This window comes from Cuculus canorus, chromosome 2, assembly GCF_017976375.1.
Source record: "Cuculus canorus isolate bCucCan1 chromosome 2, bCucCan1.pri, whole genome shotgun sequence".
In the NCBI taxonomy this organism is placed as follows: Eukaryota; Metazoa; Chordata; class Aves; order Cuculiformes; family Cuculidae; genus Cuculus; species Cuculus canorus.
The window spans coordinates 90228197-90255599 of NC_071402.1; the positions used below are offsets into that span (position 1 = coordinate 90228197).

Here is a 27403-nt window from a genome sequence, read left to right on the forward strand (position 1 = left end):
GAGATTAACAACAGGAATCACTCAGTTTGTGAATAAAATAGAACTGGAAGAATTTGGGCTCCTTTTTTCTTCTTCTTTTTACTTGTTTTCAGAATTAATGTGCTGGCATAATGCCTGTCACCAAGATGAAGGGCACTGCAGCGATAGCTTTTAATGGCCAAAAAAACCCCAGGCTCACCTCAGAAAGCACAGAGCTAAGGACAGCAGCAATGCACCACTACCAAGGAGACTGCGTAAACAACAATTAAACTTCTCTCTACACTCTTGACTAGAAAACAGTTTTCCCTACTTAAACTTCAAGAGCTGGATAAGACATGCTGATACTGGAGTTTAGCTACTTCCCCTCCTAAAGCTTGGCCTTTGTCACAACTTCATGTATCAAACACATTTTCCTCAAATGCAAGCAGCTTACTACAGACAATTCAGAACACAAATTACTGCAAAAGTTTCTTTGTCTGAAAGAGCTTTACATGAAAGCCATACATATTTATGCTTATTACCAAAATAAAACTATATCACCGTGAATTTTTCTGGCTGCAAATTCAGTCAAATGGTATTAGTGACATAGACCATGTTTGGTGCTGCATTAAACCACAGGGGTATTCCACAGACCCTCAGAGTGGGGCCCCCAGAACATTACAATACATAGCCTGCTTCTTCTTTTTTTTTTTTTTTAAAGTAACTGCAGGTTTTTTTCAAATTTTTATTAAATGACAGTTAAAATTCATGGAATTCATAAACAGGTTTAATTATGAGAAGATTTTTTTTTTAAATAAAGAAACAATTGGCACCTTTGCAAATGGAGTAATGGAAGAGTTTTAGTGACGGAACCAACAGAAGCAGCATGACAATAATAAGATGCTGAAATAAAAAGCCAGATTCTTAGAGCAAATAGGACAAATAGAGGTCTTTGCAGGCTGGCCTTATGCTGAGAATGAAGAGGAGAATAAATCCTTTAGACTTGACAAACTAACTGGAAGAAACAAAAAAAGGCACCTGATTTAGAGTGGCAGGTAAGGATTTTACATACTGCATTTTCCACGTGCTGAGGGGAGATACAAAGCCATCTGAAAGGACATAAAAGAATGCAAGTAGCTTAAAGAGGAGCTAAAATGCTCCCTCTTCCCTTTGTTAGCCGTAAAGGCAAAAACTGTAACCATAATATGCTGAGAGACTGATGACTGAGCATGGGGAGAGAAAATGTCATTAAGAACTCCACTGTACCACAGCTACAGGACTAGGCGACTTGGTGGATAGTGAGGGCAGCAACAGAAACATCATCAACCTGAATTAAGGACTGCAGTTCAAGGGCAGCAAAACACAGTTCTGGGGATCTGAGGCATTAGAAAAATGTGCCAAAGCTTCTCCTAGAGGGAAGTGTGCTTGCTCGGTTGCAGTGCTATTGAGCCTGACACAGTCTCCTTTCAATAAGCAATACAAAACCAGGAAGGAAAGTTTTCTCAGCAAGAAAAGTGATGTAAAAAAACCAGCAGACTAAAAAGCAACCAACAAACTGTGGGAGACCAAAATAGAGATCACTCCAACAGCACTGTTGTCTTTTACTTTTTTCAGGAGATGTCAAAACAGCAATCCCTTTCATTTCCTCACGGTCTAGCTCTACTTACAACTGGTTTACTCCATAACAACACTGAAAAGGGACAGTCAGGAAAGATCTATGTTCTGACATGAACTTAAGTCACAATACAAATGCAAGGCTTTTACAAGTTTAGCCATTTCATAAATAACAAACAAAACTGCCATATTTCTCTTTTTCCTGTTTGGTAAAAAAAGATGTCCTACACAAATGTTCTGCTCTGCAACACATGGCAAGAAAGACAGAAAGGTGCTCAAAGGTTAATGTACTTTGATGTTAGAAACTCACTCTTCAGCCCTCTCTCAACTGGCACCACTATAAACCAGACTGGCAGGCATCAACCCGAGATCACACAGTCAGATTAGAAACATGGCAGAAGCAATTTCAGCTGTGATCAGAACTACCAGCACTTATTGCTACCTTCCCTCCTTTGGCAATATTTTATATGTGTACTACACATGCACTTTCTGTCACTCTCCTCATTTGGAAGAGTCCCCCTTAAAGTTTTGTTGCCACAGCCTCCCATATGAACTGTTTTCATTTACACACTATGCAGGAGCCTTTGCGATATCAAACACAAGAAAGCAGAAAGCAAGAAGGGATGAGTGGCAAATAAACACAACTCCCTGAAAATGTGAGCTTACCTTGCTTCCGGAGCCTTCTTCAGCACAGAATGGTTCAATCAGCGCTGCTAAGTGTTTCAAGAAGCTACTGACCAGGCAGGCTGATGAAACTTTCTCTTCTGCATCTGGAAGTTTACAGCTAGCATGTATTTGATCAGATGTGACATACTGCCAGCCAAATTGCTCACTAGAAAGTTAAGTCCTTCTCCTGTCCTCCAGCCATACCTCCTCTGTGCATAATATCAGATCCCAGAGCTCTGGATGCATTATATAACTACTTACTATTTATGATAAGGCCTCGGCCTCACTGGATTAGCCACAGAATACATGTAACAAAAATAATGACAGCTCTTTATGGCAGACAATTAAAGTATTTCAAAAGCAGCTGCCTACACTCAACAGTTTATTTTTTATTTAGGAAAGGTTTCTGCATACATCAATTGCTATGTTTTACACTAGGAGTCTTTGATCAGAAAGTCAAAGCCTCATTGCTACCTCTGAATTGCCTCTGCTTGTAGCCTAAAGGTTACTTTCAATGCAGGGTCTACTTAAATACTTCAGTATTTAACACTGCAGGCAGAACCTGCCACATGTAATTTAGTCAGCAGGGCAAACACCAGCAAATCACTTGTGAAAATACTATCATGCTCTCTATCAGGAGAGTTAAACGAAAGCCTAAGGACTAGCGCTGCTCCGGAAACACACAAAGGTATAACCTGGAGAGCCATGTCACCTGAAGATGAGTGTAATGTCTGTTATACTTGCTGCGCATACAGATGTTAGAAATTAAGCCGACATGACAGTTATGGGCTTTCGGCATCTGTTACAATATTGCATGTCTCCAAAGCTATCCTATGGGCAAGATGAAAAAGCTATTTGATAAGGCTGGCCAAAGCGGACACCAGCACTAATATGTCCTGTGAAGGGCCAAGTCCTGATCCACCTGGGTTTCTATTCAAATTTATCAAACCTTTGCAAACTCACTACTATTGCATTTTTATCTTTGTTTTATACCCTCTCCCCCCCACCATCCCATATGGATATTTACTCCACATAAAATGTGTTTACTGTCAGACTGGAATATAAACCCAGTAGTGCTCTGAACTTAATGCCTCCCTGTTTCAATTTCAAGATTTCTTTTCTTTACTAAAAGACAGAGATTATACATCCTGACTTATACCTTCCTTCACCTGCATCTGTGTCTCTTTCCAAGTAAAGAGCACTGAAACTTAACATATGTTAAGCATCTGTTACTTTCTTAATCATATTCTTCATTGCAGACTACTGTTATAAAAGAAGAAATAAACAAATGTATATTTCTCGAGTCATGTTTTCAAATCGCACCTACAGTAAGGGCAACTTGACCATAACGAATACTACTTAAATGACCTTGAGGGGAAAAAAAAATCTAAAACCATCACCCCAAAGAGCTTTGGAATTTAAAAAAAAAAAAAATCCATAGAATTATAGGATCATTAGATTGGAATAGATAGGCAGCAATAGTTCTTCCTCTGCATAATGCTGGCTCTATCTTGGTTGTCATGTGTAGGTGCAATTGTAATGAACAGAAATTTACGACTCTGGTAAAAAAAGCAGCAAACTACTAAGGACAATCCTCTTAGCTAAGAGCTGTAAGTTTATATATTTTTGTAGGAGAAAAAAGGTATTTGCCATTTGAAGCTGAAAAAAAAAATAATCAAGGAGCTTCTCAAGAAAAGCAGTCAATTAACCTCCGATTTCAAAACTTCCCTGTAGTGATCAACTGAATAGAAGGAAACCATATTAAAGCTCCAACATAATTGACTGCCAGCAGGAAAATGTAACTTATATATATGTGATATGACCATATCATATCCATCCCTGAATGTGTGGGTGCTTCACCCTGTAACTCAGATTGCTTGAAGAGATTTTCCAGCAATTCTTTCCTCCTGGCTTCAAAACTGCTACTAACATAACCAAATACATTACACAGTATTTTGTAACTTTCTTACATGTTCATAAAACCTGGACAGAAATTACTTGTAGCCTGAAACCAAAACTACTAATAAGAATTTTCATAATGAACCTTCTCCTGCTATGGGCAGCCAGCCTACAGTGCTTTGCAGTATAAATAATGGTATCTTTAGATACAGAGACTATTTCTCGAAGGTTGAAAAGTTCCTTGAGACAGTCAACTCCAGTATCACTCACAACTGCGTAAATTGGTACCAGTGCCCTGAATGCTCAATACTATGCTTTCAGTCCAGAAATACATAAACCCTGGCTTTTACTAATTTATCTGCTATTGCTGCAAATCAAACATAGGGTAACTAGAACTAAACTGTGGAAACCAGTGGGAGTATTTACTGATAAAGCCACAAACGATCAGCAATAAAATCCAAAGCAGGTGCAGTAAACTAAGGTACTTTTAGCTTTTGTTTTTTATAGTAACTCTAAGAAATTGCTTGTCTTGTTAAGACTTATTAAACATGCTTTAATATTTATACTGTTTTAATTAACAAAAATATGCTGCCTTATGCTGTGGTTCATAATAATATGAGTGCTGTATTGGTACATTTACTCAGTATATTTTCTACTTCCATTTACCTGTTATCTGAATCTATGATATTGTATGATATTGTTAAGATGAGATTCTCTGAATGAACCCCTCAAGAAGGTGCAGTACTGGGCTACACACTGTAGCTACCAGCTGTACTGGCAACTGAGCTTGCTAAAAAAATAAATAATCCAGAAGAGCTGTTGAACTCTTTGTACACAAGCTTCAAAACAAGTCCATACTAATTATCTTTTTACTAGAAATGGCAAATATGGAGAAACACAAGAATATGAGATCAAAATTTCACACTAAGTACGACATGGATTTTTATCAAGGCATAGTCTTGAAGAATTTTATTAAAAGAAAGGGAGCTAAAGTTACTATAATCAATGAATACTGCAAGGATTAGAATGTACTTACAATATGCTGCAAACACGAAAAATGCTGTGAGTACTAAATAGTTATTATCAGTGCAAATTTTTAACAGAGTTTTTGTACTTCAAAATCACATTCCTTCATTCTTTTACACACCTTAAGAGAACAGCTAAGAGAGGTCAAGCCTGAGAAGACCAACTCAAATTCAAACTCGAACGAAAAAGTTCAACTGCTCCCTTGGGAAACACTGGTGACCAGCCAGCAGAAGGAAGCAGATCCACGCCACCTGATGGTCTAACTGCTTATGCAACGTTTCCTGTCTTCCTGCTACAGGTTTGTGCAAACAATGATTCTCATCAGTTGAAATAATTTAAAGGGACAAACAAAGGCTCTAAAATATCACAAGTGTTCTACTGAAGAGTACTGCAGTTGTGTGATGTCAAAACCAGTACAACTGATAGTAAGACTTCAGAGGTGCCAGATAAAACAAATTAATCCTTCTCAGTTGGACAACAATATGACAGGTAGTTTCCAGCTACAATCTAAAATTGGGGAGAAAGTACTGTGGGGAAATAGGTAAGAATGAGATGTTCCATAAACTAAAACAAGGATTTAATTGGAGCACAAAGGTCTAGCATAGCTTTTGAATGTCACTTTTATATTTTCAGTTAAAAACTTGAGAGGCAGCATGCCACAAGAAAACCTGTGAACATTTCAAAACAGTATTATCCTTTCTTCAAAGTGGCTTTTATAAATCTTGAATGTCAGCAACTGCAGTAAAGTTTCAGGGCAAATTCTGCTACTGCTAACACATTCCAACAGCAATGGAAACTCACCAATGAAGTGAAATTTCTATTTCAAACTTACTTGTGACAACGCATTTCTCACAACACCCTTCTTTACAAGGAAGACACCACAAACTATGCTGTTTACGCAGTAAGCATACAAAAACAACTTTCACAAACAGTGCTGAGATTATTCTTAAATAATTCTATTCTTAAATCAAAACCAATAACAAGCAGAGGAGGACTAAGGCAGAGATTAATGTCCTCCATGCTTTTCAGCTTTATAAAGCTACTTATACAACATTCAAGCAAATTGTACAGTGACTGACATGAACAAAATGACAGTAATCTGTCACTATTTCACATTTCCCACTAGGCTGATTCAAATAGTTATTTATGAACCTTACACTTCAATGGTCACTTTGATGACTAAACCATAAATTAGAATGTAAAGTGAATATAAATTTGATTTTAGAGTAACAACAAATTGTCAGCAAAGTGGGACATTATTTAATTTCTATCGACACACTATGAAAAAGTCAGCAATACCACGATGTGCTACATCATTATAAACCCCAAACTTAGCAAAAAAATGTACACTAGATATCATGTCTGCTTCAGTGCTCCTGCATTTAAAAATAAAACCACTTTATATTATGCTTCACTAGTTTTAAATATAAAGCCTTAATAATGTCAGATGTCTTCATTACTTAGATCTTAAATTAAACAGGAGGCAAGAATGAATTTTTTTTACTCAGAGCATGATTAAATTTGACAGCAAGTAAATTTTAATATGAATTTAGATGCTAAGGCTTTTAATAATTCTGATGAAAAGCTTGCTTTTGAGACAGTGTTGCTATTTTCTCAAATATTTATCTCTTGCTTTACAGCTGAAAGTGAGATGTCACTGAAACATAATACAAATTATGCAAAGAACAACAGTTCTCAATTTTTTAGAAAAACTTTTTTTTTCAGGAGGGGGGCAAGGTATGACTCAGAAAAAAAAATCCTTATTACCCAAACATCAACTCATGCAGGGGTCCACATGTCAAAAAAACATCTCGATAAACTAATTTTCTTTTATCAGACTATTTTCTATTAAAAAAATCCACTGCCTATTAGGTTACTGTGTGTTACTGTCTGTTACTCCCGCAAACATGTAAGATAAGCACCTATATCCTTCCCAAACTGAACGCCGTATTATTATACTTTGTCTAGAAAATTTCTAGAAGAGACATACAAGAGATTCAATGTAAGTTTCACTGTTTTAGTAGTGTTAAAAAAGGGAAGATGCATTGAACTCTTTAATATTCCTTACTTTTCAAGTATATTTTTCCTGAAATTCTTACATGGAATGATACAAAAATGTGACCCAATTTAAAACTACTTTAGGTTCAGTAGATTGGTTTTTCATGTGGGATTAACTCCTTTAACATATGAGATATGAAACAACAAAAAAACCAAGCAAAACCCTGCAGTTTTAACAACTGATGCCATTCTGCATTATTCTGGTTTGTCCTAGCAACAAAGATACTCTCCAAGTAACAAACACATAACAGAAAGATAGCTACTTAATGTCATTTGCTTGATAAAGTTTGATTATAATATATTTAAGATATTTATATTCAACACTAGTTTTCTATGTTTGCAAAAGTAAAACATACATGGAGAGATTTTAATATTCTGAGAATTCAAGCAGTGCCAGGCCAGGGAACTGGAGCCTTATATGCCCTTTTTGCTTTTGAACATCTTCCTAGCTGAAAAATTGACACAACAAATAAAACATTTTAAAGCAAGATTTATGTATTACATGGCAGAGCGAAATGTGGTTATCAATGACTTCTCTTAATCTTCAGTCAAGAAAGCTTTCTTAGGAAACTCCTTTGCCATTTTTACAAAGTAGAAAAATTAAAAAAAAAAAGCAGGCTAAAATGGTTCTGCTGGTGTTATTAAAAAAGTAGAATTTGTGCTAAGAAAAAAAGAACAAACCTTATCTGATCTTCTGTTGTTTTCTTGAATGAAAAACATTCACACATGCACAACTTTTTTACCAGTGCAAAATACAGGCTAATATATGAAACAATTACCTATTGTTCACATACAGACCTGTTGGACATACTTGTGTATATATGTACGAGTTTATGTATGATCAAAATGTTCACTAGAAAGCAATCAAGTAAAACTGTCCTTAAATCCAATTACCCCTTTAGAAAGGGCAGTGAGTGGGTATACCAGTTAGATTAATTAAGCCTGCCTACCCCTCCTACTTTTCCCAAGGCAGCTAAAAGACCTATTTGATGGTACAGGACAATTTTAAGGGTTAAAAGAAAACCTCCTAAACGATGCAAGACAAGATCCACACCCTAGAAGGAAAAGAGCCTGCCCTGTCAAGAGTCTGTTTTAGAGAAATGGTATCTTTTCTTCAGGGTCTACAGTAACAAGGTCATCTGGGTGTTCATAGGACTCAGAGGAGAGAGGAGTTTAATTTTAACATCTGTTCCAGCCCTATGATAACACAGAAGAGTCAACAGAACCATGTTTTGTCAAAGGAAAAGCTGGAAAGCTTTTGTTTTAGCAAGACTTAGAACTGTCTTTTATTACTTTGGCTAATAGAACCAGTGAGAGCCAAATTCTACCCACATCAAGTCAGGGTACCTCAAACATTAAGGCACTGAAAATCACTGTCCTCCTTTCAGGATCCCAGATACACAACCATCAAATGGAACAATATTTCTTACCTATCTCAAGTGCTTTGATGCCTTGAAATTGAACTTCCTTTAGAAAAAGGAAGTACTTGCTATTATAAAAAAGTTGTGCCAAAGAGGTCCTAGTTAAGGTGCTTTAAAACACAAGTAAATTTAGTACACTTCAGTCATCCATTTCATGGCAAAACAGTTGTTGTAGTAGCCTCACTAATATTTTCCTAACTAATGAAAGATATGGTGTTTACATTCTTTCATACAACTATCACCAAGCATTTTCTGACATGCTGACAGGAGTTAATCTTAGCCATAATCTAGAAGAGATTTTGTGTAGCATTTTACAATAGAAGATCCCACATCCACAAATAGTAACCTCTTTGATGCAGATTTCTGTAAGTGGCAGAAATTGACCCCGTACATTCATCTTTTGCCAACTCCTATGATGGATGTACTCCTCCTGTTTGAAGTAACTGAACTGCTCCAGGCAGATGGTCAACAGGTAGGCCTAAGCGAAGTCAGCCCTACCGTATGAGGTTATCAGTGAGAACTCAGCACCAAACACCAAAAAAATTCAGTTTTGACTGAAGATTGGGCTGATAAGCAGCCGAAACTACATTGATACAGCAGAAAATCTGACTACAAATCAGCTACTTTATGCTATAAACCTCTGCAGTCATCAGAGTCCGTTGACCTCTCCATAGCAGGTGGTTTGTGAGGTGGTGATCTCCCCTAGGGACGCCACCCAAGGTTACCCCTCGAGGCTGAGAGATCCCTCACCTGACACCAGGAATCAGTGGGTTGGTAAATGACATCTTTTGCATCAAGTAGCATTTAAGGTACATACAGTAAGCTTAAGCAATAATCTTTGTAGTCCATAATAACTTTCAGTGTAGTATGCAGAGTAGTGACTGTACTTAAATATTTTAAGTACCTAAATTTACTGATTAGAACTCAATAAACTAACTGCTAGCTCAGATCTGTTTGAGTACTCTCTGACTCTTCTGTAACAACTTTTCCCTCGTTGTCTTCTCCAGCTTCTAATACTCCCCTAGAGAATACGGGATATTAAGGCTGTCCAAGATAAAACCTGAGAAAGATGAGCTGAAAACGCTACTCATCATCTACGGATAGAAGAAAACACACACCAAAATTTAAATATAATTGCATTGAATCAATCCAATCTGAATTGCTTCTTCAAGACACGGCTTTAAAATACAAAAATAGCAGTGTTTGGGATAAAAAAGATAGCAAAGTTATGATAGCACAAAAGAACACCTGTTCTTGGGAGAAAGAATTTCAAATAAATAATTTAACATGCCTCAAAATATTCATATTTAATTGCCAAATCAAAGAGTCCAGCTTCCTACTGAAATAAGAATCTAGCTAAGTGACCTGCTAGCCGTGGAAAGATCCATGTTAAAACAGGCTATGGAGGAACAGGTGCAAACATTCACTTGATATTTAATAGAAGTACTACTGAGCTCTGCGCGGTATCAGTAAGTGCAGATTTTGCAAGGAGGGACAGCTTAAGCACTGCAAGTGCCCTTGGAAAGTTCACGCATAGAAACTTGCTTTCTTCAAATTTCCAGTGGTCACTTTAGATAGACAGCGGGTATGTGTGAGAAGTAATAAAGCATGTGAAATTCAACCAAGTGTCATTCATGTCTAAACAATATGGTACCCAGTGGAAGGAACACAGATGCTACAAATGCTACTCAGACAAGGTCAGAGAAAAATATTGCCACTGAATCAACTTTTTCCAAAGCCTGGACACATTTAGCCAGCATTTACTTAATTCACTTTAGGGTTTTCTTGTTCTGCTGCTGTTTTAACACTGTGTCAGTTGGTGGGGAAAACCAAACACAGAAGGTAAGACTAATTGGATTGAGCATCTCTGCCACTATCTAAGCCTAGGATGGACCGATTAAAGTGTAAGGAAAGGAATCCAATACATGTGAGCTAGAGAAAAGAGATTTAAAGGGAAATTACAGCATAACAAAGAAGAAGAATGAAGGGACAGTAAAACAGCAAAAAAGGTAACAGAAGAGCATATAAACTTTCTGCAGCAAGGCCTCTTCTGGTTAGTGGAACAAAACACCCCTAAATTCTCTATTGTAACCATCATGGATAAACAAATGTTTCCCACCCTCTCAATCTCAGACATACAAAACTATCCAGAGTTGTTTTGAGCAAGGATCATTTTCTTCCATCTGTAGTGGCATAAAACAGTTGACTGAAGACTGTACAACTCTTAGGTAAAATGAGAGAAATAAACATACCTGCCGATGAATAATCTCTAGGTTTGCTTTCGCTTTATTCACTAGTTCTTCTATTTTTTCAGAATCCTTTATATTCTTGTTTTCTCTGAAGGCATCTCTTATCCTTCTGATGGCATACATTCTAAACACAAACAATTAAAAGACATACATTCACAGATGTGTCACAGTTCATGACATTTCAGCATTCTTGAAAACATGTTGATTTTTAAAAATAAATATATGCACACGTACATGTATATTTTGCCTAGTTTTATACATATATCTTTTTATTCAGGTTCTTGTCTTGCCTGAGTTGAAACAGTGACTAGATTCTTCAATTACAAAAAAAGTTTTACTGGAAGTTATTGTAGAAAGATTTCATATTTCACATATCAGTCCAGTCCTTACTACTTGTTATTGCTGTTGGATGCCCAGCATGGATACTGCAAAGCTCAAGAATATAACAAAAAGCCTAAGAATAAAAAAAAATCCCTCCAATTATTTTGTGTCAGTGTAATGATTCTTATTCAGCATACTCTAAAGGTCACTGAGCTAATCACTAAGTACATTACACGTCATTACTAGTTCCAACTTTGTAATTTAGCAAAGGCAGACTGATGGACCAACCATAACAGAAAGGGCTCCTTCTGTGTCACCCCTTTCCTCTCCTGATAAAGAATCTTTTACCTTTAAGTCCAACACCTCCTCATCCACTTCCATCCATTTTAAGAAGCAATAACAGGACATGATCTCTGTAAGGAGGAAGAGGTTAGGATCTCTGCTTTCCAAGAGCAAGATCCAAAGATGCAACTATCTCCAAATTCTTCCTCTTTCTTTTCCACCCAGTAAACAACCTTTATGTAGTTTATAGTGTACTGCTAAAAAAGAAAAAAAAAAATAGGCCAATTTCAATATTAAAACAAAATCTTCAGACTGAGCTTTAGATACTTTCACTGCATGCATACTTTGGAGGGGAAGGACAAATCACAGTAAACTGATCCTGCTCAGCTATCTTGATAATGTCCCACTTCTATACAACAACATCACATCAGTATCATTTTTACTACAGAAAGTAAAACCCTATGTGGGGCGTTGGAAGGGAAAAAAGGCTGCTGCCAACACCATAAATAGTGTAGTATTTCAACAACCATTTTCAATCTCATATAAAACTGAAACATGAGACACAAAATTGGCTGAAACGTGATCATAAAAAACTCTAAGGACAATGTTGAAAAATAAAAATATTGGGGAGGACAATGAGGAAGGGAGAGGAAGAAGGAAGATGAATAGCCAGTGGCATTCCATACCATTAGGTGGTGCTATCCAGCTCCTAATGTGGCCTCCACCAGCCAAGTGGAATATTTTCTCTTTGAGCTCATAAATAATACATTTCAATCACAGGAATCAGAATGGTTATGGAGTGCCACCCTGCTGCCACATACTGGCAGATGGTGCGTGCTTTTAATTAGGGTCTGTTCACCTATAATGTGACACTGGAGTGTGTGAGTTAGTGAGTGCGTGTTTATATGTGTGAAGTTAATAGAATGTATTAAATATAGAAGCTCATTCTCATCTGCAGCTGCTGTCCTAGCAGGATTTGAAGGGGAAACCACTTATTTCTTCTAAAAAAGAAGCAACCTCAAATCATTAAGATGTACTGTAATTTTGTTGCTGGATAACGGGTGGATTTCAAATCACCTCATATACATAGGTAGGGTTAAACTATGCAAAACCATGTATTATTTCACAAGAAAGAAGAGTTTCCAAACGATACAAAGACCTAATACATACATATATATTTAGCATAAAAGAACAAACAACAAGAACAATCAGCAAGTATTCATCACTGGGTACAAGTCTTTCAAAATGCAATACAAATGAGTAAATGCTATCTACATAAAAGAGATAAATGGGACTAAAGTGAATTCTTGTTCAGTTCAACATCTACAGTCTGGGGTTTTTTGGGCTTTGTACATACAGTGTGTTAATTGCTCCATTTTCTTTCTCTTCCTCTCATTACACCCAATCATTGTTGAGAAAGATACGTACTTAGAAAGCATCACCAGATCAGTTTTTATCTACAGATAGAAAGTTGCAGTTTTTCCCCCTTACAATTTCTTCAAACCTTTATGAAAGTTATTACCCAAATGAAGCTATTTTACACAGGTTTTAACGCAATCTTAATTCTAGAGCTAAATCAATACATCCCCAATATTCTCTAAACACACTTTAAAGGCTATCTCTATATCCTGGTACTACTCTTTACTAAGGCTACACTGAGATTCACTGTATCATTTACGGATAAGCTGAACTCAAAGCTCCAACCAATACTATAATGCCTGTAGAACACCATTTCTTCCATACTGAGAGATGCCTGGGGAACATTTTGCCAACACTCAAATTCTTTCAGAACGATGTAAAAAGTGTTTCATCAAGATTTACACAAACTGACATGTTTGGGTTTTTGTTTGTTTGTTTGTTTTAAAGATTAGCTTTTTATATGCAACAACAGCTGTGAACACCATCAAGTCCAAACTTCAATACTCCACACTTAAAGAGTTTCTGAACTGAGTATGTACTAAAAGCTAGTACTGACATTAGGGCTGCAATATTGCTGCAAGACCATGAACAACCAAGTTCTTCTGAGGGTACAGTAATGCCTATAGCAACAAGTAGTAAAGATATACATGCTGAAAAAAACCCCACTTGTTCATTGCAACCTAAATCTGTTGTTTTTTGTAAAAGGCAGTACTCCAAAGACTATCTTGTTGATGAACAGACTGCTCAGGAGATCAGCTGCTCTAATGGTGTGTATTTTCAATTCCATATGCATACGCATCAATATCAGCTCAAAATGCCAGTGGCAGGGGACATATCGCTATCTTGATCAGATTTTATAACACCAACCTAAAAGCAGCACTATCTGAAGACAGATTGATAGATGAAAATCATACCAGCAAGTGAAATGGTTGCTGTACTTTATGGATGAGTAATTACCCAAGCTGGCACAAAGGAACTGAGGGCACACAGCGTTGTGACAATTAAGCCAATGTGAGTGAAAGGGAGCTGCTGCGATTTTGCCACCCTCCCTGGTAGACACAAAACCTCCCTCTGCTTCCTGCAGACCAGCACAGCCAGTTTGATGTTTGTCCCTGAAGTAAGACAGTCCAACTTCGTAACCTGACAGAGGTCAACCTACCAAAAATACTGATTTAGATGGATAGTTTGCCATAGATCCCACTCAGAGGGGCCAAGCAAGGTACAAACCAGGTATAAATAAAATGCATTTTTCCTTATTAGCTTAAGTTGCATTTAATAAGTTAAGGGATCTAATCTCTAGGAAGGCCACTCTGATTAGTAATTCTGAAATGAAGTATAATATGTTTTTGTTTAAGAACATAAACTGCAAAAGTGAGATACTGATTTACAATATAGTAAAATGTGCACCAGGTGATTTTTCAGAATTACATTTAATTTAAAAATTGAAAGCTTTTATAATATATAAATAATTTTATAATAAAAATATCTGAAAAAAAATCCCATTTCAGCTTATCTTAAACTTTAGTTAGGACTAGTGAGAATGTCCATATGTGTCAAATTACTTCAGAGGGAATAATTATTTATACATGTGTACCTACTTATTTCCATATATAATTTTATATATGACCTCTATAAAGGTCTCATTAAAATACATCACTAGACACATTTTCAGCAATGCCACTTCAAGTTACAGCACAACAATAATAACACCTAAAAAATCAAAGCAAAGTCTATTCTTGGAATCAGGATTTGCTTGGGGGAGTACTGGCTGAAAGCTGGGAGGGGAGGATAAAAGTAAAGAAACTGAAAAATCAGACTGTTAACCCAGTATTATTTCCTTGAATTTTCTAATCAGAGTCCTTATATAGTCTTCACAAAAACCCTACAGGATGAAACCTACAAGCCACTACTTGGTTTCTTGGCTAACATACAGATGAGTTGCAATGGAATTACCAAGAAACACGTCTGGAATAGAACAGCACTAGACATCCTTTATGAGACAGGATTACTCGACACACTGGACAGCTGGTGACGGTGACCCAGTGCATGAGATGCATGCTGTACAAACAGATACATGGTTTTGTAATTTATTTCTAAAGCAAATCTTGCTTCTTTGTTTCCTATACCTCAAAAATTCTGTAGAATTCTAATAGACTTCAACCTTCAAGTGCAAGTTGCCCTAGATGAGAAAAAGCTTCTTACACACATGCCTATTTCAAAAGCTTCATTTTCTTTAACCAATCTAAGACACGAAAATGCATCCCCACTTTTACATATACAGAGAGAGAGTGAGAGGGAGTCGGGGGAAGACCTGTGGCTGACCCATTTCAAAGAAGAGAGCACCGAAGACCACCTGATCAACAGGATCACATTATCATTCACACTGGAAAGCAGCTTGGGAGATCTCTATTCCGACTTCTACGAAAGAAGGGTCAGAAATGGGATCAGGCCAGGCTACTCATGGCTTAATCCAGTCAGGTCTTGAAGAGCAGGATGGTGACCACGCCACTTCTCTGGGAAACATGCTCAACTGCTTGGCTGTCCTAGTAGGGAAAGAGCTTTTCCTTAAAGCTTCACTTCTGCTATCTCTTGTTCTCCCACCAGGCACTTCTGTATACTTTGAGGTACTGGATGATAGAGGGTTCCTTCAATGTTGGGAAGCGAAGGAGCCCAGCTCCCTCAGTCATTTCTCATATGGCAAGCGCTTCAGCCCCTAACCACCCTGGTGGTTTCTGCTGAGCTTCCTTCAGGTCATCTATGTTTTTCCTGTATGGGTGGTGGGGTGTGGGCAAGATGGACGCACTACTCCAGATGTGTCTAACAATCCCTTGTGTAGAGGGGATAATCACTCCCCTCAATCTGCTGGCTGAGCAACTGTTGCTACATCTCAGAATGCTCTTGGCCTTCCTTCCTGTCAGGGCGCACAGCTGGCATCTCTACCCTCTTTTCATCAGAGCTGCTCCCTGGCCAGCCAGTCCCCAGCCTGCTCTGTGGGTGAGGCATCTCCTTTCCCGGTGTAGGGCATCACACATGTCCTTACTGAATTTCCTAAGATTGCTGCTGGCCTTTCCTTTTAGTCTTCTGAGGTCCTTCTGTATGATAGCTCTGCCCTAGATCACACTGGCTCCCCAGTTGGGTGTCATCTGCAAACTTAAATTGCAAGCACTGTTACTTCCTCTAGGACACTGATAAAGATGTGAAACAGGACAAATCCCAGTATCAACCCCTGAAGACTCTTTAACCACCATCCTCTGTGCCCCAGCATCTGAACTGTCTAAAAGGCATGTGGTTGTCCAGACCACAGCACCCTCACTTGGATACAAGAATTTTGTGGGAATAAATGTTGAAAGGTAAACTACATCCACTGCTCTCCCCTTGTTCAGAAATCATGTTGGTCAGGCATGATTTGCCCTCAGTTCCCAAACATCTTCTTCAAGGTCCCAGAATACTATCAGTGCTATTCATAGTTAACTGTGATTATTTTTGCAGTTCTTTGAAACATATATTTTTGTTGCTATACTTCTAAAAATAGAATTAATCCAATAATAATTTTTAAGTGTAAAGAATCTCTGCAGAAAGGAGTGCTTTTCTCCTCACTAGTAGGACAGGGTTAAATGAAAAAAGGAAAGATGTCCAAATGAAAGTGTACTTCTAATCTTAATGGGAGTTACAACTGTAACGTTATATCGCTGCAGAGGTTAAAAAAGAGGGTTACCAGTGGAGGACCCAACTGAACAAGTCATTCAGTTAATGAGGCACTGGACAAGGATGCGCTGCAGGAACTAGAAACAGACTTTGCCACAGATGAAAAGGGTCCTGATAGCCTGAAATGACAAATAGCTTTCACTGCCAAGACTCTGCCAACTGCTCACCAGGATACCCAGGTAGCTCAGCAGTCCAATTACCAGGTGGAGAATGCCTTGAACCCACAAGTTCGAATCCTGACAGGGCCGATTTCTCTCTTGTTCCGTTTGAGGCAGATACCTACTATTGCGCTTGGCATGCTGCTATTTCTGAACAGTTCTGAGAAAAGGCCTGGCCTGCTGTGAACTGCCATTACAAATTCCACTATACTTTTCTGGGAAGATTAGACATTTAGACCAATGATGTGGTCAAAATTTCTCTCTTCAGCATGGCTGGGGGTTTCCTTCCATTCTAAAGAGGGGTAATCTTATTGTGCCTCTGGGCGACAGTAACTGTTCATTTAGAAATCCACTGGGTGCTAAGCAGCCTTGCTGGATTCAAGTATTTCCCACTTGTAAGTGGCAAATGACTTGTCTTTGATGAAGCAATAGTGCTTAGGTGTTTTTTTAATTAAGCAACAAGGCATAAAGCCTTGGGATATTCTAATTTCTCAGACTGCAATGTGGTTGGTCTGGATGACAATGAGATTTTGATAGGGCTTTCCTGACACACAGCATTATTTCTGAAAATAAAGATTTAGATTTAGTAAATATCTGGCAACAGTACACATATTATTCTTTTATTGTGGAAATGATAAAAATGCCAACAGCCTAGAAAACAGAAAAGGGATCGAATATCAGAAATATGTTGACAGCATACCATTTTAAAATAGTAACTGAGATCTTTTGACTTATGAAAGACTTCAAAAAACAGTTCTCTGAAGGTTATCTGAGGTGAACCTTTGCTGGTCATTTTGACAGCTAGCGATTTTTAGCATACAGAACAGATTCCTAAGAAAGCTTTACTTTGCAACAGTGATCCTTGGATTCCAGTAATAAAGGCAATTAATTTTGCCTCTTGATTTTAGCTCAAGTAAACTTGTGCTATTTGAGAAAGAAGAATTTAAGCACCAGAGGTCCAAAATTAATCCACTAAAAGAAATTACATTGAAGTTAGGTAGGATCCAGTAGGATCCTACGACAGTTAGGTAGGATCTTACAACAAAGACAACGATAAACCATAAACATAGCTTATTAAACAATCTATATGGTTTAACAGACCACACGTTCTGTCTGCTTATAGACAACACAGTACAAGGTGTAGGATTTGGAATACTGGAATTACCCTCCAAACTTTATCCTCTCATCTATTTCTGTCACCTTTACAGCTTGCCCCCCAATCTTTGTTTCTTATAACTCAGTCAGTAGCAATAAGCATCCGCTGGACCTCCCATCACCATATGGTTCAATGACCTCCCCTCACTTGCAGCGAAGCACTGCATGTTTAGTTTAGCAAATCTGCAACGTCAATTTTGACAACAATGATGGATATTTGAAATTACAATGTAATACATAGCAGCACATAAAAATCTAATATATGCAAAGCTCATTAGTGAAATCTAGAGCCTAAAAAAATCCATTTAGAATGCATGACAAACCCACCATCCTACTTTGTACCTATAACAGAGTACTGAATATTATTTGAGACATTTGAGATTATAAACACAGTGCCTTTGGATAATACATTAAATGTTTTGGGAAGCTTAGACACAGACTACCATGATTATGTTACCAGAGGCTCAGAAAAAAACAAATGCGTGTTGTTTTGTACACTATGAATGCTACCTAGGGCACAAAAAGCCAAGTGAACTAGATCTTTCCCTCTCTATATTTTTCTATTTAATTAGTTACAGAATATGGAAGTCTTCACAAGCTCTACAGACGGTAACACTAGCACAAAAGCAATGGTGGCTGAAAAACGCAGCCTCAGCCAAGAGTGGAACAATAACCCAGAAATGCAACGGGTACAAACCCCGGGCATCACTTCATTCCCACCGGAAATCGGATGCAGCTTCTTATATGATAAAAGAGAAGGAATCACGGGTGAACAAAGGCAAAGGGAAAGGAATATTCTGCTCAGCAAAGCTGATTGACTGGTTCACTCACAGACCACGTCACAGAGGCAGATTCGAGGTTTTGAGGCAGGAACAACTGATCTTTATCCACACGAACTACGCAGCACTTCTATGTACTAGGCGTACTGTGCCAGAACTACCCACCACAGCTTTCCTCACTGTATGGCTCTCCACTCCTTGTACTTCCCAGATGCTATTGATCTGTGGAGCATAATGTCAGCTAAGACATACCCGAGACCTCCATTAAAACAAATACAGCTTCTCAAGATCTGTATATCTTACCTATCTTTCTGGAGTCCAGACATAACATATGAATCAAAGTAACACTAAATCCCAAGTGAAGTAATACAGCATTCTTGAAAGCTATTTCACATTAATAAAAAAAGAAGGGTCACACACATTTTCCTATTTTTTTTCTACAGTTACTCCTACAAACAAGGTAGTATGGATGATCACCATTCCTGGAAGTGTTAGAAAAGTGTGTAGACATGCCACTTCAGGACATGCTTTATTAGGCATGGTGGTATTGAGCTGATGGCTGGACTCTGTGATCTTGGAGGTCTTTTCCAAGCTAAATGATTCTATGATCTATCTGCCAATCATGCAGCTAAGAGCATCTACCAGACAAAAGGTTTCTTTTGGGCTATGCATGGCCTCCACCACTAAAATTGTGGTGCCTAGACTCTTACTCTCCGAACTGTAGATCCCAGCATACAGTGCAATGCTTTGATGTGACCAGACAACATATAATTTAATATCAGACAGAAAAAAACAGATTAAAATTGAAATTTAAGCTATGCTAGTCCAGTAAACAGAAGTCATTTATTAATCTGCCAACAGATCTGTGCACTGAAGCATTTTAACCCCTGTAGCAGAAAAAGAGATTGGACATATTCCAGAAGACTGAGAAAGAAAATTGATGTATCTCTCTAAGAAGAGAAACACTGAGAAACTACTGTATTTTAATCTAGTTGGGTCTGAGTATGTTAAGTTCAGATATTAAAATTTAAAGGTGAAAATAAAGCTAACAGAAAGGTTAGTAATTTTTAGAGTTTTCCAGTGAGCCTCTTAACACCCTCTCTCAGGGGCTTATACTATTGAAGGAAAAAAACCCCACCACCTTATTCAATTTCCATAGCATGTATGTATGTATGTATGTATGTATCATTCTATCTATCTATCTTATATTGAACAAGTTCAGATTGATACATATATATACACACACACACACACACATATATATCACAAAACATTCTGCATTTCAAGCCAAAAATGTGTTACGGAAAACCCCAGATAGTACTTAACAGCCAATTAATAGTCACAAGAAAATATTCACTCTCATGAGTGATAGTAGCACTTTTTGTCCTTTATCTATGAGCAAGCAAAAGAACCATACAGCAAACACCAACTCCTTTCGCTCCATAAGCACATGACTGTTGAGCAGTTTTTCTCGGATAACAATTACTCTAAATGTGGAAGTAACATCTGGTCTAAAACTCAATAAATCAGATGAGTACTGGATAAGTTACTGTATGAGATATTAGGAGAGGAAAAGAGGTATGAAAAACAGTCTATTTATCATAACAAGGTTTTCACTATATCATTTTATGACCAGGGCAGATTGCCTTTCCTTGACACGTGACGTGACCTTCCATTCCCCAGGGCAGTAGAAAAGGTTTCCAATCTTGAAATAAATTACCCACAGAAGTTGGAGAGGCACCAGGTCCATAGCTAATGGTAGCAATAACCCACACTGATATAGAATTTCTCCTTCAAGGATTCCAAATTGTTGGGAAATAAACCTCCACAGTTAAGCCCCCAAAATCCACATAGCTTAGTAAGTACTGCTAATAGTTCACAGAACAACGAGTCTTGTGTATGTATATAAGTATAGTATATTTATTTGCCCAACACTGCATTGCTGTAGCTGGTAGGACTATACTCAACCTACTTTCCCATTGCTTTTGGAAGTGATTGTAAAAGTACCACCACCAGTCTGAGAAATATTCATGTTCACATTCAAAATCTACAAATGACGGGCAGCAATTTTTGCTATAAACTACAAATTGAAAATAATAAATCGAAAAATTTTGTAAAAAATGTGCTCGATAGCTCTGGAAACCAGGAAACCTATTTAAAGGGTCTACAAGAAATAAATTTCTTAGTATTGTTTTGTAAACAAAACACTTGAACATTTATTTTCATATTGTAAATTAGTCAGACCAGGGAGAAAGCATTATGAATGAGACACGAAATTTATTTAGGACAGTGATAAAACTAATTAAATGAATCAATAAATGTTCCTCCTTCAAAACTAGTTTACATACAAAGACCATTACTTTGAAAACCTATTTGATATTTTATTGGACTAGAAAAATGATGTGATGTTTGAGATGAGTTGAAGATGTTTACTGGCACATAGCAGGAGGTTAGTTTCAAAGCAATGAAACATGCTTCTACTTGACACTCAGAACATAATTCCAGCTATAAATTTCTGGGACGTACTGTGCCTTGTACCATGTCTTAAACACTTCAGCTGAGCTGTAGGATTTTAAAACGTTTTCCTGAGCAGGAAGTAGTGTGATCCTATTTAAAGAAATAAAAACATTGGTTAAGAGGGGAGACACATTTTTATGGATGAATGAATTATTGTTTCACAAAGAATTCTATTAGCGATTTATGTAAAACTTGACTAAATATGAGGGCTTGTACCCCTTCCATTCTCAGTCCTCCTGTTCTCAACTGTGATTAAAAATGCAAATAAATGATGACTTCTGAACACACCCTCCCCTTGCTACATTTAACCCCTTCACTGCTATTCTGACATGATGGGCAGAAAGTGTTACAACGTTGACTGAACATGTAACCCTCAAGCGTGGCTATCCTCCAGGTAAACTGATTCTTTCCAACACTAAGGCTCTAAGGAAACCTATGTCTGCTTTCTCTTGCTTATGCAAATGATGAACAGATGTTTACATCTGCCTGTGACTGCAGGTAAGCATTGTGATAATCTCTATATTTGTTAAACAATCAATGCCAGTAAATAAATGCTACAAAGTAAAAAATCCCATGTATCTCAAAATCAAATTCCATTTGTATGCTAGGCAAGAGAAAAATGGAGACAAGTCTGTAAAGACTGACCTCACTGGATACAACAGATTATTCTCACAGGCACTTAAAAATCACATAACTACGTTAAATTATATAAGCTTCAATACCATAATGGCCAATATATATATTCCCAGTTTCAGGGATTTTTTTAAAAAATCATACTTTCTCTGGCAACTAAAATAAGACAATCTTACTTTTATACAAACTAATGATTTAGAAACAGGTCTTTAATGGTTCCAGACCAGGATATGCCAGAAAACCAGACTCTGAATGCCTCGCAAGACCTGGCAATGAAGTTTGTGGAGAATGACTGCTGTCATATTCAGAATACAAGACATTTTGAAGGAATGGCAGCACAGGAAGGACGTGGATCTGTTAGAATGAGTACAGAGGAGGGCCACAAAGATGATCAGAGGGTTGGAGCCCCTCCCATACAATAACAGGCTGAGAGAGTTGGGCTTGTTCACCTTGGAGAAAAGAATACTCCAAGGAGATCTCATAGCAGCCTTAGTATTTAAAGGGGGCTACAGGAAAGCTGGGGAGGCACTCTTTATCAAGGAGTGCAGTGACAGGATGAGGGGCAATGGGTTTTAAGCTGAAAGAGGGGAGATTTAGATTAGATATTAGGAAGAAATTTTTACTGTGAGGGTGGTGAGGAAGTGGAACATGCCCAGAGAAGTCATGGATGCCCCATCTCTGGAGGTGTTCAAGGCCTCGTTTGATGGGGATTGAAGCAACTTGACCTAGTGAAAGCTGTTCCTGACCATGGCAGGGGGTTGGAACTGCATGATCTTTAAGGTCTCTTCCAACACAAACCATTCTATGATTCTATGAAGCTCCTGCTGATTTGATATAAAATGTTCATGGATCTGTAATTACTTAAATACAAGTTTCTTTCAAAGGATATAAAAAATACAGTTAATTATATCAACTTATAAATCAGCATTTTCTAATCTTCAGTTAAACATCTTTTGATCTAAATGCTATCAAGTAAGACTAGCCTACCTATTATACTTTCACAGCTTCCACAATGGATTCACAGGTCATGTAAAATGCGGATGTTCAGGAAAGGATTACTAGGATGGGGCAGAAATAAATTCCTGACTTCTTTATACCAATACATTCATACATGCATATGCACACACAGTCTTTACTTTGTGCACAGGCTTCTTTTCTTTAGAAGACTTAAATGTGATTTAACCATCTGCTATTTATTTTAAAATGTTAGAAAAATAGACCTAAGCATGAGCTTTTCTCAACACTTTGCAACAAACATGATGCTGATTAAAAGTCTAGTCCCAAGTATTATCAGTTTCTGAATACCAGCCAAGCCTGGCATTTAGCCATTAACAGTGCAGGACCTACACATTTTTTCTGAGGAATAATTTAAAGATTTTATTTCATACACATACTGTTAAGAAAGACTGAATCTGAACACAATTGAATTATTTTGCTATTATCATATTAAATGTTCATTTGTGCATTGTGGCCTGAGAATAATGTTAAAATTTTAAACAGCAACCAGGTGAAAAGGAATAGAATAAAAAGTAGAAAAAATGCAAGAGAAAAAGGCCATTTTCCATAGTGCCAACCTAGCCAGAATATTGTCTGAATGATTTGTGGCATCTTCATTCTTGAGAAAGAACTATAATATCAAGAAGAATTGCCCAAAATATTCCTCACTGAGGACACCCTCTGTTCAGTGAAAACCAGTCATGGAACAGCTGAACCAAGCATTCACACATGCAAGAAAACAACCAGGAAAGTTTTCTTGTCATGCCCACTTATCTTGAAAAAGCAGACAACCATCTAGGACTGTACTTTCTTACTTTCTTGGTCAGCAAACTAAAAAAAAAAGCAACATGGAAAAACCTTTATCAAAGAGGTAGGTCAGACAGCATCCTTGCTAAGTGTTGGTTCTAAACATTGCCTGATCAACTGCAGCTTCTTTTTTTTTGCAAAATTACTTTGATTTTTTTTTTTAAATGCAGATCTTCTAAAGAACACTTGAAATAATAGCCTGTGTCTACTGTGTCTTGAATAAGTTTTGATGTTATGAGGTCAGCATCTTTTCATCATGAGCAGCATAAAGATGGATACAGTGAGGAATTAAGTGTTAAAGCCACATCCAAGAATAAGGAAAGCAGAAGGTGAGCTAGGACAGCATTTCAATACTTAAAAACTATTACTACAAAGTGTTTGTTATTTACCAGAAATCATATGCATATGTCTATTGGTATGAATTACTGCCAGAGGCAGTAATTTTTCTATTACTCTCATTAGCTCTCAAAAAAATTCTACTTGTAATTAAATCTGAGGTAAAAGAAAAATGATCCTGTTTTACTGTGCTATACAAAGAATGCAAATAACGTCTAGGATAACAACCACATCAAATTTACTCAATTTGTGTCCCTTTATCAAAATAATAAAGTTCATTAAACAGTCTTTTGAGGAAGCCCCCATACATTTGTCTTCCAAATATAAAATTTCAGTTCTTCTGGATCTCTATGCCATGTACGAGCTCCAAATTCTCTCTTCAAGTTATCACTATTCCAAACTCTACTCTGGCAAAAAAAAAAAAAAAAAGGAAGGCAAGAAAACTATATCAAAACTCACTTGTAGATATCCTTTATTGTTTAGGAAGAACATAATTTTACAAAGGTAAATGGAATATATTTAGAAGACGACAATCACCATGGTACCTTTAAATACAAAAAACAACTCCTAATAACACGATCAACAAAACTTTAATGGAATGACTTTCAATTGGGAAATGTTAAATCAAAAAAAAAACCCCAACAAAACATCTGGAAAACTTGCTTCTATTTGGTTTAAAATTTGTTTTCAGAGAAACGTTTTGATAGTCTCTAATGGTTATGTTCTAACAATTTTGTAATAGAACACTTTAGTTGTCTTTCCAAAATATTCTTCCATCTAAAATATTAAAATCAAATGGAAATATTTCAATACTGTCAGATCCAAATCCGGATAATCCCAAATAATGTTCTTATGCCTCTAGATACATTGTTTTACTACAATTTGGAGTATAATCATCTCAGTCCTTTTCATAGTTCCAGTCCTAATCAGCAGATTGAGCACCATCCAGAGCTTTTAAAATACCAACATCTGCATACATGATTGTGATAGAACAAAACAATATACATAAAAAGATCCTAAAATAACATGGCAAAATACCTGCATGGTATGTGGTAACTGAAATAATGGCCAAAATTTAACTCCCCAAAGAAAGAGATATTAAGAGATACTAATGCTTTACAAAACTGATCTGCAAATGTGCAGTCTTCATTTGCCCATGGTTTTGGGTCATACAGCTGCCAGGCCAAAACAAGTGCTCGAAACAGGGTAGGATGGAAACCACTCTGCGCCACTCTAGGCTCAGGAACACCACAGCTGCTTACAGCCTTGACTTCTGTTATACTTTTCAAGTAGATTACAGAGATAGCCACGTACTCGTCACATGGGAAATTAACTCAAAAACTCCAGAAGTTGGTTATCACTCAGTACACAGCCAGTAATTAAACAGAGAGAAGGAAAAATAACTTACCTACTTTCTTTGTACAGTCAAGGATAAAAAGGATATTGTAAAGCTGCAGTTCGGTCACATTACTCCTATAAAGAAGTTGGACAGAACTGACAATTTTGGTTTGTTTTTTTTTTTTTAAAATCACCATTTTGTCTTTTATTCCTACTAAGGCACAGACATGCCTAGAGATGACAATCTGCTGGCAGATCTTGCCAATCACAAACTTCATTAGGAGAACCCGCGAGAACAAGGCTTATTCAGCTTGGATAACTGACACATGTAAAGTTTTAATATGGTGTTAAATTACCCGAGTGATAAAAGTGCAAAAAGAACCAGTGACCAGAATCTATTTAGTAGGGACTAAAAGCAAAGTCATTTTGATTGAAGTGACTAAATAAGGTATGTTGGGAGGAAGAGAAAGAAACCTATTTTTGAAAAAGATGTGGGCTTTTTAAAATTTTATTTGGTGTAAATTATGTTGTGAAACGAGTTGTTAGCAGAATTTTAAAAGCCTCTTTAGGCCTCTTTGAAGAGCACATCATTATGCAAGTATAGGTCAATTCAACCTATACTTGTGCAAAAATCCATCTGCTCTTGTGAACACTCTGAACTGGTGCTCATCTGTATCTGACTATTCCCACAGCCTGCTCCTTTCGCAGTCTGAGGAGAGATTGAGCATACAGCCACATCGAGGAAAACATACAGCCTGATTTGCTACGGCAGTAACAACTTACTCCTGGACATCCTCTCTCCTACAGCTACAGCAGTAGGAGGCACCTCCTGACCGGTTCCTCTCCTTTGTGTGGGCCCATCTGGGCCAGAGAAGCCTTCCCTGAAATCCAAGAGCACGAATCCCTCAGCCCATAGCCCATAAGCAGAAAACCCTTGCAGCCTGACAAACTGACCAAATCAATCAGTTCTTACTAACCCTCTTTTCCAAAGGGGCAGACTATAGGCTAGACCAATATGTGAAGCAACATGGGAAAAGTAAGTCTATTGCATGGACAACACAAAATTTTATCTAAGGTCAATGATTTTGCATGTATAACTAGTCATACAAGTTTCTATATGAAATATGCTGCAAGAGGACCCACAAAGGTCCTATATATTGAATTAAGTTACAATATTCAAGAAAGCCTCCAAGTTCTATACATAAGAACAGAATCAAGGAACAGCTGCAATACACAGATTGTGCATTCATGCTCCACCAGAAGTCCATTTCATTCCAAGCGACACAAGTTATTAGATGGCTAGATGCAGCATCAGCGTCCAGTTGCCAGGGAATAAGAAAAAACACTGTGTCCGTTCTCAAACAACTAATAACTCTCAAACAACTCTGAGGCTACAGAGGGCAATAAAATGAGCTTGTAAGCAAAACAATCACCTGGAAGACAGAAAAAACAAAGAAGACAGAGAGCTGAGGTAGGATTTAATACAGACATGGAATTATTTTTCATGTTGCTTCTTAAAGAAAAAAGAATTGGAACTCCATCTGAGAATTGAGAGAGTGAACACATTTAGATTGTTTTTAATATCTCATGTTAAATTTCTGTTCAAGGAGTATCCTACAGCAGTTTCACATCTTTCTCCAGAGTGTAATATCTAAGAATCTTGTCATTCAGCACAGAGGAAAAATTAAAACAACAAAGCACATGCCAATGTACTGCTATGTCCCAGCTCTTCACCTGAGCCAGAAAAGCTGATCAGCGCACACACTGCTTCAGCAAGATTTTGACTTGTCTATCAGCTAGCAAGGAGTCTCAAAATGGAACACACTGATATTAGTGGAACAGCAACAGAAACAACAAGAAATGGTGCACTGCTAAACCAGACCCCTTGTCCAAATACTCAAGGATGGCTCTTTGTTTATGTTTGTGTTTAAACAGCAGTCATGATCAATCTTTACATAACAGCAGTTGGCATCTGACACAGTTCTTTTCCATTTTCCTATTTGCAAAAAGCAGACTAAATTTTGCAAACACAACAATGACCATCAGCTGAAATATTTCCTTAAACA

At 37.4% G+C, this 27403-nt stretch overlaps 1 protein-coding gene across 1 annotated transcript in view; it reads right to left on the bottom strand.

Moving 5' to 3' along the window:
• The window catches only part of LYRM4 (LYR motif containing 4), a 91434-nt gene that overhangs the window by 57404 nt on the left and 6627 nt on the right, over nucleotides 1–27403 (bottom strand). The window contains exon 2 of the mRNA XM_054057878.1: nucleotides 10895–11015. Within this exon, the coding sequence (XP_053913853.1) occupies nucleotides 10895–11015 (121 nt within the window). The remainder of the gene's footprint in view (nucleotides 1–10894; nucleotides 11016–27403) is intronic.